Below are 21,144 nucleotides of genomic sequence, written 5' to 3' on the forward strand. Positions count from 1 at the left end.
CTGTTTCACTGCTTATATAGCATTCTTCTACTACTTGGTGGACGCGGTGGCTCAGCTTGTTGATCAGAAAGGTTGGCAGTTCGGTGGTTCAAATCCTAGCGCCGCGTAACAGAGTGAACTTCTGCTACTTGTCCCAGCTTCTGCCAACCTAGCAGTTCGAAAGCATGTAAAAATGCAAGTGGAAAAATAGGGACCACCTTGGTGGGAAGGTAACAGCATTCTGTGCATCTTTTGGTGTTTATTCATGCCGGTTTCATGACCACAGAATTTCCATCAGACAGTGCTGGCTCTTCGGCTTAGAAACGGAGAGGAGCACAGCCCCCTAGAGTCAGGAACAACTAGCACATATGTGCAAGGGGAACCTTTACCTTTACAACTTGGTGCTCTCTAGATCAGTGTTTCCCAACCTTGGCAACTTGAAGATATTTGGACTTCAACTCCCAGAATTATTTATTAGATTTATTATTATTTATTAGATTTATGTGCCGCCCCACTCCGAATTCCCCAGTCAGCGAACTTGAAGATATTTGGACTTCAACTCCCAGAATTCCCCAGCCAGTGAATGCTAGTTGAAGTCCAAATATCTTCAAGTTGCCAAGGTTGGGAAACACTGCTCTACATTGATCTTCCCATAATTTTACAAATAGCATAACTAGAGGTCTGCTGGCTGTTTAGCTAGCTGGAGCATTCTAGGTAGAGTCCCAGCGCCTCTAGAAAATGGCGAACCAAAAATGGGGAACCATTTTTTGTTCAAGTGCCAAAAGAGCATGCACAAGCATGATACCACATGTGTGTGCACATGTCTACACACCATAATGCATGATATCCCCGCGCATGTGCGCACAGCCTTCCCCCGTTCCCCCCCCTGCTGTGCCCCCTTGCACAGGTACGCAGGCCTCACTGAAGCCTCTGAACTTCTGCTAGGCCCGTTGGACCGTTTTTCACCCTCCCCGGGCTTCAGGAAAGCCTCCAAAGCCTGTGGATGGTGAAAAACGGGCCCAACAGGCCTACCGGAAGTCCAGAAATTTTGTTGGGCCATTTTTTGCTCTCCCCAGGCTTCGGGAAAGCCTCCTGCGTGCTGGAGGGGACATAGGGCAATGACTCATGTGTCCACAGATCTAGCTCCATGTGCCACCTGTGGCACGCTTGCTACACCGAAGGGCTCCACTTACTTTTCCCTAGTATGGATCATGAGGGTGGCACAGGCGCCCGACATTTGTGCGTGCGCCCCTATGCGAGATTTCACTGCACATGCGCCCGCAGTGATATCTTGCGTGAGGATGCTTGCACCGGTGAGATTTTTGCCCTTTTTATTTTGCTTCTGCGCATGCAGAGAAGCAAAAACAGGGCAAAAATTATTGAAATGTTGCCTGCATGAGCAGCCTCATGTGAGAATTCGCTTTAGGCGCATGCACAGAAGCGAAATCTCGCACAGAGCGGCATGTATATATGTCAGACGCACACACAGCCGAGCCGGCCTCTGGAACCCCTCAAAACCCGCTACCAGATCGCCGATCTCATCTGAACCCTGTGGGGCCTGTCACTAGTGCCATAGGTTCGCCATCACAGCTCTAGAGCACTGTTTCTCAACCTTGACAATTTGAAGATATTTGGACTTCAACTCCCAGAATTCCCCAGCCAGCATCTGCTGGCTGGGGAATTCTGGGAGTTGAAGTCCAAATATCTTCAAATTGCCAAGGTTGGATAACACTGCTCTAGAGACGATGAAGAAGGCTACCATACACCTACATCAGCTCTTAAACAGGGCAAATCTGATAAACACCTGAGTTCCTTTTCTTCAACCTTTCTCTTTCGTCCAGCTCGCTCAGACCGCTTCCGGCATTTGGGCTCCGATGATGAGAAAACCCAGGATGAGGAATCCTGTGCGGAGATTCGTCAGTTTTCGTCCTGCTCCCATCGTTTCAGCAAGGTTGGCTTCTTTGGAGGAGGCTTGCCAGAGAATTTCTGGCTTCGTTGCTGGCAAACAGGGGCCACTTGAAGTGCGCAGAGAAGGGGGAGGTTTGGGGTGATACTCTCGTTCATTGCAAAACTATCCTTTTTTTAAAAAAAAACAGTCAAAACATACAAAAAAAGAAAGAAAGAAATGAGAAAAAATACAGACAAATCAGCTTAGAACTTATAAAACATTCAGCTTCAATGGTGTTCAACATATGCACATATAAAAGACATAATTTGTCAACTATTACTATCAAGCGACCTTATATTAGGCATTTGTGTCTAGTATGTGGAATTGTGTGTTTATTTTCTTTAGTTCTGTATACTATACAGTAGTACCTCTAGATATGAGCTGCTCCACATGGGAGTATTCCAGGTTACGAGCCGCGACATGAGCGAAATTTCTGTTCGACACACGAGCTCAAATTCGGGATACGAGCTGAGCTTCCACTAGGTGGCACAAGAATCTCCTTGCTTCCGGTTATCTCCGTGCGAAAAACAAAGTCTAAAGGCATTCGTTCGAGATGTGAGTTGATCGACTTACAAGCTCGGGTCTGGAACGAATTAGACTCATATGTCGAGGTACCACTGTACTTGTATTCATTTTGAATATTTCTGAGGAAGGTACGAGTTCGTTTTTAGGGGTTTTATGTTCTATCGATTTATGGTGCAGTGTTTCTATATTTTCATTATGTTTGGGTAAGAAAGGAAGAAGTGTCTAGTTTTACTTTTCTTTTAGGTTTTTTGTGTATTTTTTCTGTTTGAGACATTTGTACCAACTTTCCCATATTTTGTAAAATTCGGATTTGTCTTTTTCCTGTAATTCCAATGTCATTTTGGTCATTTCTGCACATTCAAGGATTTTAATTGTGAAACTTAAAATTGTGGGGGTTGTTTCTGTTTTCCAATCTTGCGCATATATTAATCTTGTAACTGTTATAATATGGAGGATTAAGTATTTGTCTTCATTTTGTATAGTCTGGAGGACAGAAGGAAAAGGGAGGACATGATCAAAACATTTAAATATGTTAAAGGGTTAAATAAGGTTCAGGAGGGAAGTGTTTTTAATAGGAAAGTGAACACAAGAACAAGGGGGCACAATCTGAGGTTTTTTGGGAGAAAGATCAGAAGCAACGTGAGAAAATATTATTTCACTGAAAGAGTAGTAGATCCTTGGAACAAACTTCCAGCAGACGTGGTTGGTAAATCCACAGTAACTGAATTTAAACATGCCTGGGATAAACATATATCCATTGTAAGATAAAATACAGGAAATAGTATAAGGGCAGACTAGATGGACCATGAGGTCTTTTTCTGCCGTCAGTCTTCTATGTTTCTATTTTTAAATTTCTGCCTTGTAATACCAAGAAGGAAAAGTGCAGGTTTTAAAAGGATTGTCTGTGCCACAATTTACTCTAGATAGCTATTGATTTTGTGCCAAAAAATTTTAGCAACTGGGCAAGTCCACCATAAATGGTAGTAGGTTCCTGCAAAACTATTCTTAAGCACCAACAAATAGAGTTGGAGGAGACCATAGAGGTCTTCTAGTCCAACCTCCTGCTCAAGCAGGAAACCTTATACCACTTCAGACAAATGTTTGTCCAGTCTCTTCTTAAAAACCTGGCATCGGTGGCATCGCAGAGTGGGGTAGGAGGCAGAAGATGGCGCTCATCTTCGAACTCTGAATTATTTAGTGACTGGGAACTCTTCAAGGCGCAGAAGGTCCGTAGGACTTCTTGGATGAAGAGAGGCATCCCGGATGACTGTGTCCTGAAACGAAGAGATTTTGAACTAAATTACACAAATGGATGCAAGAAATAATCAAAGTACCAATAGAATTTACACCAGAACTCCTCCTTCTGGGAACATTCAAAAAATACCGCCTGCTACCGCACGCATCCCAGCGGCCGATAAGGTCCCACAGAGTTGGCCTTCTCCAGGTCCCGTTGACTAAACAATGTCGTCTGGCAGGCCCCAGGGGAAGAGCCTTCTCTGTGGCGGCCCCGGCCCTCTGGAATCAACTCCCCCCGGAGATTAGAACTGCTCCCACCCTGCTTGTCTTCCGTAAACTACTTAAGACCCACCTATACCGCCAGGCATGGGGGATTTGAGACACCTTTCCCCTAGGCTTATTATAATTTATGTTTGGTATGTATGTGCTGTTTGGTTTTTAATTATGATAGGATTTTTAGGTTTTTTTCATATTAGATATGTGCCAGTATAATATTATTTTTATCATTGTTGTGAGCCGCCCCGAGTCTTTGGGGAAGGGCGGCATACAAATCTAATAAATTATTATTATTATTATTATTATTATTATTAATTATTATTATTACTACAGTAAAAACATTAAATATTTAGTATTATATATTAGCACCGCAGCCAGGATAGTATTTGCACAGTTTGATAAAAGCTAAGAAATGCCTGTAGAAAGTAAAAGAATTCATAAAATTTACGGATGTGCTGAAATGGAAAGACTAACAATAGAATTACGGAGCCAAAAAGACTCAGACTATTATAAGATATGGGAACAATGGTATCAATGGATTGAAGTGACGAAAAAGAAGAGTAACAGCTAAAAAGGCATCACAATATGTAAATAGGGAAATACAAAAGTGTTTGTAAAAATGATAAATGAAATAATATTAAGAATAGGATTCTTTATTGGCCAAGTGTGATTGGACACACAAGGAATTTGTCTTGGTGCATATGCTCTCAGTGTACATAAAAGAAAATATAGATTTGTCAAGCATCAAATAAGCAATGAAGAAACAATATTAATAAAAATCTTAGGATACAAGCAACAAGTTACAGTCATATAGTCCTAGGTGGGAGGAAATGGGTGATAAGAATGATAAAAGAAACTAGTAGAAATAGAAGTGCAGACTTAATAAAAAGTGTGACAGTGCTGAAGGAATTATTTCTTTAGTAGAATGATGGTGTTCGGGAAAAAACTGTTGTAATGTTGTAAAAGAAAAGTATAATGTATTAAAGCTCAAACTAAAAAAGGAATTTTGCAACAATGTAGAATTGCTCAAAGAATTATTGTAATAGTCATTTTAAAGAAAAGATTCAAAAAAGTAATAAAATTTATAATAATAATTTTTAAAAAACCTCTAGTATTGGAGCACCCACAATTTCTGAAGGCAAGTCATTCCACCGATTAATTGTTCCAACTATCAGGAAAGTTATCCTTAGTTCTAAGTTGATTCTCTCCTTGATTAGTTTCCATCCATAACTTCTTTTCCTGCCTTCGGGTGCTTTGGAGAATAGATTGACCTCTTCTTCTTTATGAGAATTCTCCCTTGGATATTGGAAGACTGCTATCTTATCACCCTTAGTCGTTTTTTCTATTAAACTAGAAACCTAGAAGACTGACGGCAGAAAAAGACCTCATGGTCCATCTAGTCTGCCCTTATACTATTTCCTCTATTTTTATTTTAGGATGGATATATGTTTATCCCAGGCATGTTTAAATTCAGTTACTGTGGATTTACCAACCACGTCTGCTGGAAGTTTGTTCCAAGCATCTACTACTCTTTCAGTGAAATAATATTTTCTCACGTTGCTTTTGATCTTTCCCCCAACTAACTTCAGATTGTGTCCCCTTGTGCTTGTGTTCACTTTCCTATTAAAAACACTTCCCTCCTGGACCTTATTTAACCCTTTAACATATTTAACTGTTTCGATCATGTCCCCCCATTTCCTTCTGTCCTCCAGACTATACAGATTGAGTTCATGAAGTCTTTCCTGATAAGTTTTATGCTTAAGACCTTCCACCATTCTTGTAGCCCGTCTTTGGACCCGTTCAATTTTTTCAATTTTTTTGTAGGTGAGGTCTCCAGAACTGAACACAGTATTCCAAATGTGGTCTCACCAGCGGTCTATATAGCGGGGTCACAATCTCCCTCTTCCTGCTTGTTATACCTCTAGCTATGCAGCCAAGCATCCTACTTGCTTTTCCTACCGCCCGACCGCACTGCTCACCCATTTTGAGACTGTCAGAAATCACTACCCCTACATCCTTCTCTTCTGAAGTTTTTGCTAACACAAGAACTGCCAATACAATACTCAGATTGACATGCCCAATTCCTGCAGCCGTTCTTCCTATGTTTTAGTGTACAGTTGCTGGCTATGAAACAAGAATAATTTTACTCCCTTCCCCCCTTCCCAGGTTTACAGCAGTTGTGAATATCTGGCGAACTCCTCCACCCTCAGCCTCACATCCTCTGAGCAGGGCCATGGGGAGGACAAAGAAGACAGGGCCGAGAGGGGAGATCACAGCTCCGGGGATGAGGACAGAAGCCGCCTAAATAAGACAGAGACCAGGTGAGCAGACAGGATCAAACTTTTCGAAAGGGGAGTGATGGAAGGATCTTGCACAACTTAGGGAGCTTAGCGGTTATTACCTATAAAGCTCTACATGGCTTAGGACCAGACTATTTACAGGACCGTCTCCTGCCGGGTACCTCCCAGAGACCAATAAGATCCCACAGGATTGGTCTTCTCCGGGTCCTGTCAACTACCGTGTTTCCCCGAAAATAAGACACTGTCTTATATTAATTTTTGCTCCAAAAGTTGTGCTACGTCTTATTTTCGGGGGGTGCCTTATATTTCTTAAATAAGACAAATTCACAGGCAGAAAAGCTGACACCCCCAAAGAAAGTGTACCGTACGGTACACTGATTACGGTACGGTACCTGTCAGTATGGCACACACACACACAAACAACGGCACTTATATGGTACAACAGTATACTCCCGCTATTGCAGCTTCTGGCCACCAGAGTAACTACTGTCTACACACTGTAGTGGAGACTGTAATGGCGGTGAGACAGCAGCAGACTGTGTCTGCTGTACTGGACGGTACAAAGCGATGGAAGGGGCCAGCAAGGGACGCCACATTATTACGGTACCGCTATGAACAGCTTTGAATGGTACCGTATGTTTTTCCACCGTACCGTATGTAAACTTGACTACGCCTTATTTTCGGGGGGTGCCTTATGTTACCAAATTCTGCAAAACCTCTGACATGCCTTACTTTCGGGGTACGTCTTATTTTCGGGGAAACAGGGTAAGCAGTGCAGGTTGGCAGGACCGAGAGGAGGGCCTTCTCTGTGGTTGCCCCGGTTCTATGGAACCAACTCCCCACTGATGTCTATACTTCTCCCACCCTACTGGCCTTCCAGAAAGCTATAAAGACCTGGCTTTGCCAGCAGGCCTGGTGTCTATGAATATTAACATCTTCACGGCCAAAATATGTTGATTGGTATGCGTGTTGTTTGATAGGATTGTTTTATAATGGGGTTTTATAACGGGTTTTATAATGGGGCTTTTACAATTTAATATTTATATTCGACTTCTTACTATTGTCGTTGTATTATATTTTATTTTGTTGTAAGTCGTCCTGAGCACCACAGTATTGGGCGGCCTAGAAGTCTAAATAAATAAATAAGCTTCCTGAGTTTCTTGAATTTGCTTTAAATTCCAAAGAGCAAGCTCGATTTTGGCACCAGAAGAGACAAGGGGTATATGTGTTCGGACCTTGTGACTCTGTTCATGGTTCATTTTGCAGTGTTGGTAGACTTCCAGGAATGCCATGTGCCAGAAGTCTTCAAACATGGAAACTTTAAGACTTGTGGACTTCAACTCCCAGAATCCCTCAGCCAGCCATGATCCTCTTGTATCATTTACCTCAGAGGCCTTCAAATTTGGCAACTTTGTGGATTTCAACTCCCAGAATTCTCCAGCCAATTCTGATATGCTGGCTGGAGAATTCTGGGAGTTGAGGTCCACAAGTCTTAAAGTTGCCAGGTTTGGGGACTCCCACCGTGTGCTCTAGTAGTTAGAATGCAGGACTGCGAAGATTCATAGAAACATAGAAGATTGATGGCAGAAAAAGACCTCATGGTCCATCTAGTCTGCCCTTATACTATTTCCTGTATTTTTATCTTAGGATGCATATATGTTTATCCCAGGCATGTTTAAATTCATTTACTGTGGATTTACCAACCATGTCTGCTGAAAGTTTGTTCCAAGCATCTACTACTCTTTCAGTAAAATAATATTTTCTCACGTTGCTTTTGATCTTTCCCCCAACTAACCTCAGATGGTGCCCCCTTGTTCTTGTGTTCACTTTCCTATTAAAACACTTCCCTCCTGAACCTTCTTTAACCCTTTAACATATTTAAATGTTTTGATCATGTCCCTGCTTTCCCTTCTGTCCTCCAGACTATACAGATTGAGTTCATTAAGTCTTCCAAGTTCAAGTCTTCCAATATTCAAATTCCCTGAATTAGTTTGAATGAGTTACTATCTCAGATAGAGAGGGACAGTTAGATGATATAAATTCGATTGATACATAAACAAACTGGAAAAGATCGCAGTGGACCATCCTCCATAGAGGGTGTTGTGGTTAGCTCTGTCCCAGCTCCTGCCCCAAGGAATGTGCAGGTGGATGTGGGGGAAACATCCACATGCCGCAGGCCTGTTTTGCTCCCGATGGAATCTGCCAACGAAGCCTCCTCTGACCAAGGAAGCGTGAGTGACAGGGAAGAGGGGAGTTTGGCAGACAGCGCAGGAGGAGATCAATCATCTGTCTCATCCCTAGATTCTGAACAAGAATTAATGACACATCCACGTATGCTTAGAGTGATGCATAGGAGACAACAACTGAAGGATTATTACAAGAGAAAATGAGGCCACCTGTGGTTGGGTGGGGCTGCTGTAATTAGTGCTACAGATAAAAGTGCAGCCTGGTGTTTTAGCCTCATGGCAGTTTATCTGATTCATTGTTTCGTCACAATCGTGGTTTGTGTGCTGTTCAAGATTGTGTGGGTGGACTCTCTGGACTTTAGAATTGGACTCAATTTCCCAGTTATTGGGTGAGCAATTGGACTGCATTTAAGCTGTGCCTTGTGTGTACCAGAAAATCCCTTTGACATTTAAAAAGGGAGCTGCTTCTGTTTTTCTGTTTATAAAAACTTTTGGGTTTTCCTTTTATCGTGTGGTGTGTCTCTTCCTGGACTAATTACCCTGTAATTACGGGTGGTTGAAACACGCCAGCAGAACAATTATTATTATTATTATTATTATTATTATTATTATTATTATTATTTTATTTCTATGCCGCCGTTTTCTGCAGACTCAGGGCAGCTCACGAGAAGAATAAATTACATAGTGTAAAGCAACAAATCTAAAACATACTAAAACCCTAATTGCATAAAAAGCAGTCATTCACATTTCAATCAGTTTCTTCCAATCAATTGTAGATTCATTCATCAGCCGTGGCTGGATATTGATCTTAACAACCCCAACCTTGTTGGCACAGGTGGGGGTTTAAACTCTTGCAGAAGGCCAGGAGGGTAGGGGCAGTGCGAATCTCTGGAGGGAGTTGATTCCAGAGGGCTGGGGCCACCACAGAGGAGGCTCTCCCCTTAGACCCCGCCAAATGGCATTGCCTGTTTGACGGGACCTGTAGAAGGCCGACTCTGTGGGACCTAACCGGCCACTGGGATGCATGGGGCAGGAGATGGTCCCATAAGTAATCTGGTCTGATGCCAATTACTCTTCCTGGAGTAATTACCCTGTCATTATGGGCAGTTGAAACACGCTGGCAGAACAGAGGGGACGGACGGATCTGTTTGCTTTGCAAGAAAGTCTTCCATTGTGCTCCGTGCAGATGTCCTCCAATTTTTTTCCCCTGTCTCTCGTGCAGACTTCGTGCCTGGACCTCCTGTGGCTCCACCGTCCATTCCTTCCGCCAAGAATTCAGCCGCAGTCCTGCCGTCCTGAGCAGCACCTGCAGCTTAGAAGCGATGCCCAGGTTCGCCTTGTCCTCGGAGGATGAGAGCCCCTGCCGGGGGACAGCCAAAAAGGAGCGCCCCAAGTTTGTCGTTGGGGATTCTGAGATGGCAGCACCAAGGGCACCCAGCAAGGGCTCAGCACTGGCAGGTGAGAGCAGGGTATCTCCGGATACTATCTCAGGTGAAGCCAGTAGGGGGAGCAACATTTGCCGAGTTTAGTCCAATCTCCTTACATTTGGCGACAGCCAATAATTATTTATTTATTTATTGGATTTGTATGCCGCCCCTCTCCGCAGACTCGGGTCGGCTGACAACAATGATAAAAAACAACATGTAACAATCCAATTTAATAAAACAACTAAAACCCCTTATTATAAAAACCGAACATGCACACAAACATACCATACATAACTTGTAGTGGCCTAGGGGAAGGAACATCCTAACTCCCCCATGCCTGGCGACAAAGGTGGGTCTTGAGTAATTTGCGAAAGACAAGGAGGGTGGGGGCCGTTCTAATCTCTGGGGGGAGTTGATTCCAGAGGGCTGGGGCCACCACAGAGAAGGCTCTTCCCCTGGGGCCCGCCAAACGACATTGTTTGGTCGACGGGACCCGGAGAAGGCCAACTCTGTGGGACCTTATCGGCCGCTGGGATTCGTGCGGTAGAAGGCGGTTCCGGGTGTATTCTGGCCCAATGCCATGTGGGGCTTTAAAGGTCATTACCAACACTTTGAAGCAAGCAGGCCAGTCTTATTTATATGTTTGTTTGTTTCTTTGTTTATATCTCCATCCTGAGTTTATTACACAAGTCTACAAAAAATATAGTGCTCAAAAAAATAAAGGGAACACTCCAAGATCACATCCTAGATCTGAATGAATGAAATATTCTCATTGAATACTTTAGCTCTGTACAAAGTTGAATGCGCACAACAGCATGTGAAATGAATTGTCAATCAGTGTTGCTTCCTAGGTGGGCAGTTTGATTTCACAGATGTTTGATTTACTTGGAGATATATTGTGTTGTTTAAGTGCTCCCTTTATTTATTTATTTTGAGCAGTGTATTTTTTGTAATCATCGCAGTTGAGCTTGTACTTTTCTGAATCATTTTTTTGTTCTAATTTTCAAAAATGTATGTAGTTTTTCTCTAGCAGGTATCGTTTCCATGGAGCAGCATCATTATGATAAGGCATAGGAAATAAGTAAGCCGTCCTGAGTCCCATTGAGATTGGGCAGCACAGAAGTCGAATAAAATAATGTCGTTTGGCGGGACCTAGGGGAAGAGCCTTCTCTGTGGCGGCCCCGACCCTCTGGAACCAACTCCCCCCAGATATCAGAGTTGCCCCCACCCTCCTTGCCTTTCGTAAGCTCCTTAAAACCCACCTCTGTCATCAAGCATGGGGGAATTGAGATATTCCCTTCCCCCTAGGCTTATAAAATTTATGCACGGTATGTCTGTATGTATGATTGGTTTCTTAAATTGGGTTTTTTTGCATTACTTTTAATATTAGATTTCTTCATATTGTCTTTTTACTGTTGTTAGCCGCCCCGAGTCTACGGAGAGGGGCGGCATACAAATCTAATTAAATAAATAAATAAATAAATAAAATTAAATAAAATAATAAAATAAATTAAATTAAATTAAATTAAATTAAAAAATTAAATTAAAAAATAAAATAAAATAATAAATAAAATAAAATAAATAAAGAGTCCCTTTCATTTCCTTCTAGCTGACCTGGCCAGCTTGAACCGCGTCCGTCTCAGGAGCAACAGCACAGGTACGAAGAGCTCTACCTCGAGAGCTTTGGACCGCGAAGGCAGTTATCGGCTCCACAAGGATTCTGCAGGGAAGCAGCCAGCATCTTCCAGTGGCAGAGTGCCAAAGTCAGCTTCAGTTTCTGCATTATCGCTTATCATCAATTCAGGTCAGTGGGGCGAATAATTCTGGCCTGCTCCCAGCACAAGTGGTTCTAGCAGAGCAGAAGCGGATAAAACAGGGCCAAACACACCACTGAGGTCACACGGAGTTCCAGATATCTTAGGAGTCCGTTAAGAGCGTTAAGACCTAATGGGCGCTTGCAGGCGGGTGTTGTATTAACCAGCCACTACCGGTGCGCTCTCCGGGACCATTGCAGGTGGGTGTGTGTCCGGCAGGCATGCGTGCCCATCGGCACAAGATTTGACTTCCGGTCATACAGAGAGAAGGCTCTTCCCCTAGGTCCCGCCAGGCAACATTGTCTAGCTGACGGGACCTGGAGAAGGCCGACTCTGTGAGACCTAACCAGCCATTGGGACACATGAGGCTGAAGACAGTCCCGTAAGTAATCTGGTTCGATGCCATCCGATGCTAGGTTGGTATTGGAGTGGTACCTCTACTTAAGAACACCTCTACTTACAAACTTTTCTAGATAAGAACCGGGTGTTCAAGATTTTTTTGCCTCTTCTTAAGAACCATTTTCTACTTAAGAACCTGAACCCGGAAAAATTTCCCAGGAAATTTGAGAATGGCACAAAGGCCCGGCCAGTTTCCTGCCATTCTCCCTGAATTTCTCTCTCTGGCGCAGTGTATGGGAGGCAGCCTCGTGCCGGGTGTATAGGAGGCGCGTGCTTTTTCTTTCTTTTTTTTTAAGCCTCAAAGTTTTGGATTTTTTTGATTCCCCTCCCCTCACCTTCTTCCTTCGGCAGCGACTGTCCTCCTCTTCTTCCTCCTCCTCCCACCCAAATTCTGAGCTTTCATTTCTTTCCTAATGGGTTTGCACACATTATTTGCTTTTACATTGATTCCTATGGGAAAAATTGCTTCTACTTACAAACTTTTCTAGTTAAGAACCTGGTCATGGAACGAATTAACTTCTTAAGTAGAGGTTACACTGTATTGTAATTTAGTTATCTCACCCTTACCACTCCGCCCCTTCTTCCTTTTTTTTCTTTTTAAACAGATGACTTTAGTGGGGCTGTTCTCAGAAGCCCCATCTCACCCCGATCTCTCTCTTCCAATCCTTCATCCCGTGATTCTTCCCCAAGTCGGGACTCGGGGCTTGGGGGCTCCAGTCTGCGGCCTCCCATTGTCATCTACAGCTCGGGGAAGAAGTACGGCTTCTCACTGAGGGCCATCCGTGTCTACATGGGCGACAGCGATGTTTACACTGTGTACCACATGGTTTGGGTAAGCCACAACCACACACTTTTCTTTCAGGTTGATTGAAGCTGATGGAAAAAAAGAATTTTGGGGTGTAGGAAAGCTAGTTAGGATTACCTAGTTCAGGGCTGTTGAATAGGATAGAATAGGATAGAATAACAATAGAATAGAATAGGAATAAGAATAGAATAGAACAGAACATGGAATAGAATAGAATAGAATAAGAATAGAACAGAACAGAACATGGAATGGAATGGAATAGAACATGGAATATAATAGAATAGGAATAAGAATAGAACAGAACATGGAATGGAATGGAATAGAACATAGAATAGAATAGAATAGAATAGGAATAAGAATAGAATAGAACAGAACATGGAATAGAATAGAATAAGGATAGAATAGAACAACATGGAATGGAATGGAATAGAACATAGAATAGAATAGAATAGAATAGAATAGAATAGGAATAAGAATAGAATAGAACAGAACATGGAATAGAATAGAATAAGGATAGAATAGAACAGAACATGGAATAGAACATAGAATATAATAGAATAGAATAGAATTCTTTATTGGCCAATTGTGGTTGGACACACAAGGAATTTGTCTTGATGCATATGCTCTCAGTATACATAAAAGAAAAGATACGTTTATCAAGAATAATGAAGTAAAACATTTAATGATTGTCGTAGGGTACAAATAAGTAATGAAATCATATTAGGAGCCAGTCAGTATAAATCAAAACTATAAAAGCAATGAAGTTACAGTCATACAGTTATTAGTGGGAGGAGGTGGGTGATGGGAACGATGAGAAGATTAATAGTAGCACAGACTTAGTAAATAGTTTGACAGTGTGGAGGAAATTATTTGTTTAGCAGAGTGATGGTGTCGGGTGTTCTTTTGTCTAGTTGTCTTGGTATGCAGTGCTCTGTAGCGACATTTTGAGGGTAGGAGTTGAAACAGTTGGTGTCCAGGATGCGAGGGGTCAGTAAATATTTTCCCCACCCTCTTTTTGACTCGTGCAGTATACAGGTCCTCAATGGAAGGCAGGTTGGCAGCAATTGTTTTTTCTGCAGTTCTGATTCTCCTCTGAAGTCTGTGTCTGTTTTGTTGGGTTGCAGAACCAAACCAGACAGTTATGGAGGTGCAGATGACAGACTCAACGATTCCTCTGTAGAACTGAATCCACAGCTCCTTAAAATAATAATGCAGGCATGGTTTGCAGAGGATACTAAGATACAGGGGAGGCATTCAAGAATGCCTCATCCCAGCCTAGATGTGGATTTGGTCGCAAAATTTGTTTAATCAAAGTAACAGAAATCACATGTGAGAGAAAGCAGCCATAAGCTAAGGCAGTGTTTCCCAACCTTGGCAACTTGAAGATATCTGGACTTCAACTCCCAGAATTCCCCAGCCAGCATTCGCTGGCTGGGGAATTCTGGGAGTTGAAGTCCAAATATCTTCAAGTTGCCAAGGTTGGGAAACACTGAGCTAAGCTGTAAAGTGTTGCACTTGTAAGGGGAGTGAATATAGCTCTTTGGCTTACAATAAGGCATGAACCCAGCCATTCAGGTTTTATTAATAACCCAAAAGAACTTTGCTTTTGTATGATTTGAACCATAGAATTAAGGGGGGGGGGGCTTGTAGACCAGCTAATTCAGCTTCCAGTTTAGAGCTCTGCTGTAACTGATCTTAGATGTCAAATCCTCGTCTTTGGAACTGAAATCCTTTAATTCAACAGGAAGCCAAGTGGGATTGTCACTTTGGCAGATCTGAAGATGATTTGCCATAGATGTGCAAGGATTATATGCTCCTCATAATCACCAGGAAGCATCTCTTGCTCTCTAAATCACTTTGCTGAAAAAGAACGCATTGGAGGAGAATCAGGAATGTGGGTTTTTGATTTTTGGAGGATGTTTGGTGAATCAGGAATGTGGGTTTTTATTTTTTGGAGGATGTTTGGCGGGCTTTCTAAACTCAGTCATAAATTCCTAGCCAAGTAGTTGTTAGCAAGAGGCATAACTGAAAACAGAAACAGCAGAGCCACTTAACTCCCAACATGGTTCAGCCTTTCCAGAAACAAGGCCAGGCATTCTACCAAGTGGATATGAAGAACAGGTTGAAAGAGAAAGATTTAAAGTTCGACCCCAACAGACAAACAGCAACAAATAATTCCCAATCACCAAGGCCCTATGGATTCCATCTTATAGTATAATGTTCCCTCGATTTCCGCGGGGGATGCGCTCTGAGACCGCCCGCGAAAGTCAAATTTCCGCGAAGTAGAGATGCGGAAGTAAATACACTAATTTTGGCTATGGACAGTATCACAAGCCATCCCTTAACACTTTAAAACCCTAAATTACCCTTTCCCATTCCCTTAACAACCATTTACTCACCATTATTACTGGTACTCACCATTGAACAAGACACTTAGTGATCCTGATATTTATAAACATAACTACTTATTAATAATAAATAAATAAATAAAGCCCTCATCACCTCGAGGTTCGACTACTGTAATGCTCTCTACATGGGGCTACCTTTGAAAAGTGTTCGGAAACTTCAGATCGTGCAGAATGCAGCTGCGAGAGCAGTCATGGGCTTCCCTAGGTATGCCCATGTTTCACCAACACTCCGCAGTCTGCATTGGTTGCCGATCAACTTCCGGTCACAATTCAAAGTGTTGGTTATGACCTTTAAAGCCCTTCATGGCACTGGACCAGAATATCTCCGAGACCGCCTGCTGCCGCACGAATCCCAGCGACCGATTAGGTCCCACAGAGTGGGCCTTCTCCGGGTCCCATCAACTAAACAATGTCGGTTGGCGGGCCCCAGGGGAAGAGCCTTCTCTGTGGCGGCCCCGGCCCTTTGGAACCAACTCCCCCCCGGAGATTAGAACTGCCCCTACCCTCCTTGCCTTCCGTAAGCTCCTTAAGACCCACCTGTGTTGTCAAGCATGGGGGAACTAAGACATCTCCCCCGGGCATATATAATTTATGAATGGTATGTGTGCATGTATGTGAGTTTAGAAAATGGGATTTTTTAAAATGTTTTTAGTATAAATTTAGATTTGTTATAAATTGTTTTTTGCACTTTGTTGTGAGCCGCCCCGAGTCTGCAGAGAGGGGCGGCATACAAATCTAAATAAATAAATAATAAATAAATAAAGCAGTAGCTGAACATTGCAGAATCCGAGATTCACTTCATTTCCAAGCTGGAATTCTGAAGTGTGGTTTTTATCAGGTCCACATCTTTTCTGCTGGATTGGGAGCAAATGAAATGAAAGGGGGGGCAAATGACTGGAGAAGTCTACGAAAGAGAAAGCTACTTGCATGCTTAACTCTCCACCTTCCTATACGAGCAAATATTTTCAAACGTTAAGTGGATTGTCATAAACATTTTCATGGATGATGATTTGTTTCTGTCGTAGAATGTAGAGGATGGGAGCCCAGCTCATGATGCAGGACTCCGAGCGGGAGATCTCATCACTCATGTGAACGGGGAGTCGGTCCTGGGTTTGGTTCACATGGATGTCGTAGAGCTGTTTCTGAAGGTATGTATCTTCAGCTGCAGTGAAGATCGCAAGTAAAGTCAAGTTTATCACAAGTCATGATAAACAAGGAGAATCATGCAACAGGAGAATCATAAAATTGACGAATCATGCGTCAATGTGACAATATTATTACAGGAAGTAGTAGATGCTTGGAGCAAACTTCCAGCAGACGTGGTTTGGTAAATCCACAGTAACTGAATTTAAACATGACTGGCATAAACATACAGTGATACCTCGTCTTATGAACCCCTCGTCATACGAACTTTTCGAGATACGAACCCGGGGTTCTTTTTCCGAACTGTTTTCACCTTACGAACCCACCGACGCCGCTGGGATGCCCTGCCTCCAGACTTCTGTTGCAGCAAAGTGCCCGTTTTCACACTGGTGGGATTCCCCTGAGGCTCCCCTCCATGGGAAACCCCACTTCCGGACTTCTGCGTCTTTGCAATGCTGCAGGGGGATCCCAGCAGGGGAATCCCAGCATCGCAAAAACGGCTGCTTCGCTTGCAACAGAAGTCTGGAGGTGGGGTTTCCCAGTGAGGGAAGCCTCAGCGAAATCGCAGCATCGCAAAATCGCGGAAGTCCAGAGGTGGGGTTTCCCATGGAGGGGAGCCTCAGTGTGAAAACGGGCGCTTCGGCTGGCAAAAGGGTGAATTTTGGGCTTGCACGCATTAATCGCTTTTCTATTGATTCCTATGGAAAACATTGTTTCGTGTTACGAACTTTTCACCTTTCGAACCTCATCCTGGAACCGATTAAGTTCGTAAGACAAGGTATCACTGTATATCCATCCTAAGATAAAATACAGGAAAAAGTATAAGGGCAGACTAGATGGACCACGAGGTCTTTTTCTGCCGTCAATCTTCTATGTTTCTAAGTACAAATGTTGAAAAAATGGTGAGATACTAGCTGATGGAATGCCTTTCAAAAGATAGCTATGAGAAAGTCAAAACTAAATGGGTTCCTAAAGTACAAGGGTTATCTGGAAAGTAAGGTTACAAGGCATGTAGCTCTCGCAGGGAAAGTTCACGGGGGAAGTTGGTATTATTATTGTGTAGCGGGAAGCCAGCAGAAGAGAATGGGCAGTGCCAGTGGTCGTAATGTGAACGTGTTCTATCCGTGTGTCTGTAGCATTTCAGTGAGTGGTGGGGCGTACCTTTTCAAGGGTGGCCCTTTGGGAGAGTCCGATAGTTCTCGATTGTGTCCTTCTTGCAGAGCGGAAACAAGGTCTCCCTGAGGACGACTGCCCTAGAGAACACTAGTATCCGAGTGGGCCCTGCGCGCAAGAATAGCTCCAAGACACGGATGGCCCGCCGCTGTAAGAAGAATCGCAAACGGGACAGCCAGGACAAGTAGGTGGCTGAGATCAGGCAAACAAAGTTAATAGCTAATAATTAATTAATAAATAAGCCGCCCTGAGTCCTTCGGGATTGGGCGGCATAGAAGTCGAATTAATAATAGTTAATTGGTGCCGAATTGAGGAAGGTAACTGAGACAAGCTTGGAATGGGGGTGAGGCCCAGTGCTTGCCCCCAATGCTAGGAGTTTTTAAGAAGAGATTGGCTAACCATTTGTCTGAAATGGTATAGGGCAGTGAGGGCGAACCTATGGCATGGGTGCCACAGGTGGCACATGGAGCCATATCTACTGGCACCCAAGCTGTTGCCCTAGCTCAGCTCCAATGTGCGTGTGTGTGCTGGCCAGCTGGTTTTTGTCTTGCACAGAGGCTCTGGGAGGGCGTTTTTGGCTTCCAGAGAGCCTCCACGGGGATGCGGGAGGGTGTTTTTACCCTTCCCCGGCTCCAGGGAAACCTTTGGAGGCTCGGGAGGGCGAAACACAAGCCTACTGGGCCCACCAGACGTTGGGAAACAGACCATTTCAGGCCTCCAGAGGGCCTCCAGAGGGCAGGGGCAGCTGTTTTCACCCTCCCCAAGTATTGAATTATGGGTGTGGGTACTAACGCATGCACGATAGCACGCACGCATGCTCTTTTGGCACCCAAGGAAAAAAAGGTTCGCCATCACTGGTATAAGGGTTTCCTGTCTATGCAGGGGGTTGCACTAGAAAACCACCAAGGTCCTTTCCAACTCTGTTATTCTATTATCTATTTGTCTGTCTATCTTTCTATCTATCTATCTATCTATCTATCTATCTATCTATCTATCTATCTTTCTTTCTTTCTATCCATCTATAATCTATAAATCCATCTCTCTGTTTATCTATCTATCTATCTATCTATCTATCTATCTATCTATCTATCTACTTCTCTATCCAACCTTGTCTGTCTGTCTGTTGTCTATCTATCTACCCATATCTATCTATCTATCTATCGATCACATCTATCTATCTATCATCTCTATCTATCCATCCATCCATCCATCCATCCCTATCTATCTATCTATCTATCTATCTATCTATCTATCTATCTATCTATCTATCTATCCAACCTTCTATACACCTATTTGTTGTTGGAACAGAACCTGGCCATCATTTTAAGCCAGTAAGAGAGCTCTTTCATGCTTTGTGAGTTGACCCTCCTCTTCTACTACCTATGCTTGTACTGGGCAAGCTACCTGAAGATTACCTGAAGATCTACTTTTTCGGAGAGCCTTCTAAATTTGTCCTGAAACCTGGCAGCAAAATGCTGACTTTTGCAGAGATTATCAGCATTTTCCTTAATATACTGAAAATAAATACAGTAGTACCTTGGTACTTGTCATTAATTGGTTCTGGGAGATACCAAAAACGAGCACCAATCCATTTTTTCTGATAAAAAATAATGTAGCAAGCCATGAGGCAACTGACAGTGACAAGTTCTCGCTTGTGCGTTGCGTACCAAACAAAGAGCACCGGGACACCATCTTTTGGTTGTGGCGAGGAGGGCGTTTGCCCAGGTTCGCCTGGTACACCAGTTGCGGCCCTATTTGGACCGGGACTCACTGAACACAGTCACTCATGCCATCACCTCGAGGCTCGACTACCGTAAAGTGTTCGGAAACTTCAGATCGTGCAGAATGCAGCCTGAGAGCTATCATGGGCCTTCCTAGATTCGCCCACGTTTCTTTTCTTTTTTAAAAAATTTTTAATATTACTTTTAATTTTTTTAAAAATGTATAATTTATTTATAAATACAGGGGGGGAAAGGGAGAAGGAGGGGAAGGAAAGGATAAACAGAAGAAAAAAAGGGAAGGTAGGGAAAGGGGATACAAAATCAAGAAATTTGGAAAAATAGTAACATTATACATCATAGTACGTAAATTCCTTATTATCATTATAATGTTTCTTAAACAATGTAAATAAACAGTATCCTTATTATTACCAACTACTGTATATCTTAAATTGTAGTAGTAAATCTTACATCTCGTTTCCAATGAAATATCAATTTCTAGTACATGTATATATCTATATATATTGGGTAATAATAGATAAGTAAAGATGATTTATAAGAGAAGAAAGTAAAAACAGAAGAGTACAAAGATTTTAAAGTTTCTACAACACTCCGTGGCCTGCACTGGCTGCCTATCGGTTTCCGGTCACAATTCAAAGTGTTGGTAATGACCTTTAAAGCCCTTCATGGCATTGGACCAGAATAGCTCCGGAACCGCCTTCTACTGCATGAATCCCAGCAGCCGATAAGGTCCCACAGAGTTGGCCTTCTCCGGGTCCCGTCGACCAAACAATGTCGTTTGGCGGGCCCCAGGGGAAGAGCCTTCTCTGTGGTGGCCCCGGCCCTCTGGAATCAACTCCCCCCAGAGATTAGAACAGCCCCCACCCTCCTTGTCTTTCACAAGTTACTCAAGACCCACCTATATCGCCAGGCATGGGGGAATTAAGACATCTCCCCCAGGCTTTCTTATATTTTATGCTTGGTGTGTATGTGTTGTATGGTTTTTAAATTGTTGGGGTTTTTAAATGTAATTTTATTATTAGATTTGTTCCATTGTTAATACTGTTTTTATTATTGTTGTGAGCCGCCCCGAGTCTTCAGAGAGGGGCGGCATACAAATCTAATAAATTGAATTGATTGAAATTGATGCTAAAAATTGCTAAGTGGGACATGTTAATGATAATGACAGCTGATAAATCATACCTCAAATCAACCATCATTCTGGTAAGTCTCAGCCTGGTTCTTCAGATGTTGGAACCTTTAGTAAGTGTCTTTCTCCCCTTCTCCCCCCGCTCCTTCCTAGACGGAAATCCTTATTCAAGAGGATCTCAAAACAAACTTCCGTTCTGCACACCAGCCGCAGTTATTCCTCTGGCCTCCACCATTCTCTCTCGTCCAGCGAGAGCCTTCCTGGATCCCCAACGCACAGCTCGTCCTCTGGATCCACTGCTTCTTGCCACAACCCTGTCCCGGATATTGTGCCAGGTAAGATCTTGTGAATCTCTCACGAAATCCTTTTTCTCACCTGGACTTTTTTATCCACTAAGTCTGTTGGGATGAATAAAAGTTGTAAGAGATTTAGTGGCGCTGTGGTTAGAAACAGCTGTTTGAAAAGAGAAATCATACAGGCTCCTTGATTTATTGAAAGAGTTCATAAAAACACAGTCCTTTTCCACCCTGTTGTGAAATTTTTTTATTTATTTTATTTATTTATTAAATTTGTATGCCGCCCCTCTCCGTAGACTCGGGGCGGCTCACAACAGTAATAGAAAAAACAATATAGGATACAAATCTAATAATTAAAACT

General features: G+C 43.0%; 1 protein-coding gene across 4 annotated transcripts in view; it reads left to right on the forward strand.

Moving 5' to 3' along the window:
- Positions 1-21,144, forward strand: part of MAST3 (microtubule associated serine/threonine kinase 3) — a 130,580-nt gene that overhangs the window by 106,696 nt on the left and 2,740 nt on the right. For all 4 annotated transcript variants that reach the window (XM_070748149.1, XM_070748131.1, XM_070748141.1 and 1 more), the window contains 8 exons: positions 1,821-1,930; positions 6,131-6,285; positions 9,673-9,908; positions 11,487-11,681; positions 12,696-12,922; positions 16,329-16,451; positions 17,667-17,803; positions 20,641-20,822. In XM_070748149.1, the coding sequence (XP_070604250.1) occupies positions 1,821-1,930; positions 6,131-6,285; positions 9,673-9,908; positions 11,487-11,681; positions 12,696-12,922; positions 16,329-16,451; positions 17,667-17,803; positions 20,641-20,822 (1,365 nt within the window). The remainder of the gene's footprint in view (positions 1-1,820; positions 1,931-6,130; positions 6,286-9,672; positions 9,909-11,486; positions 11,682-12,695; positions 12,923-16,328; positions 16,452-17,666; positions 17,804-20,640; positions 20,823-21,144) is intronic.

The sequence above is a fragment of the Erythrolamprus reginae genome, chromosome 1 (genome assembly GCF_031021105.1).
Source record: "Erythrolamprus reginae isolate rEryReg1 chromosome 1, rEryReg1.hap1, whole genome shotgun sequence".
NCBI classification, from domain to species: Eukaryota; Metazoa; Chordata; class Lepidosauria; order Squamata; family Dipsadidae; genus Erythrolamprus; species Erythrolamprus reginae.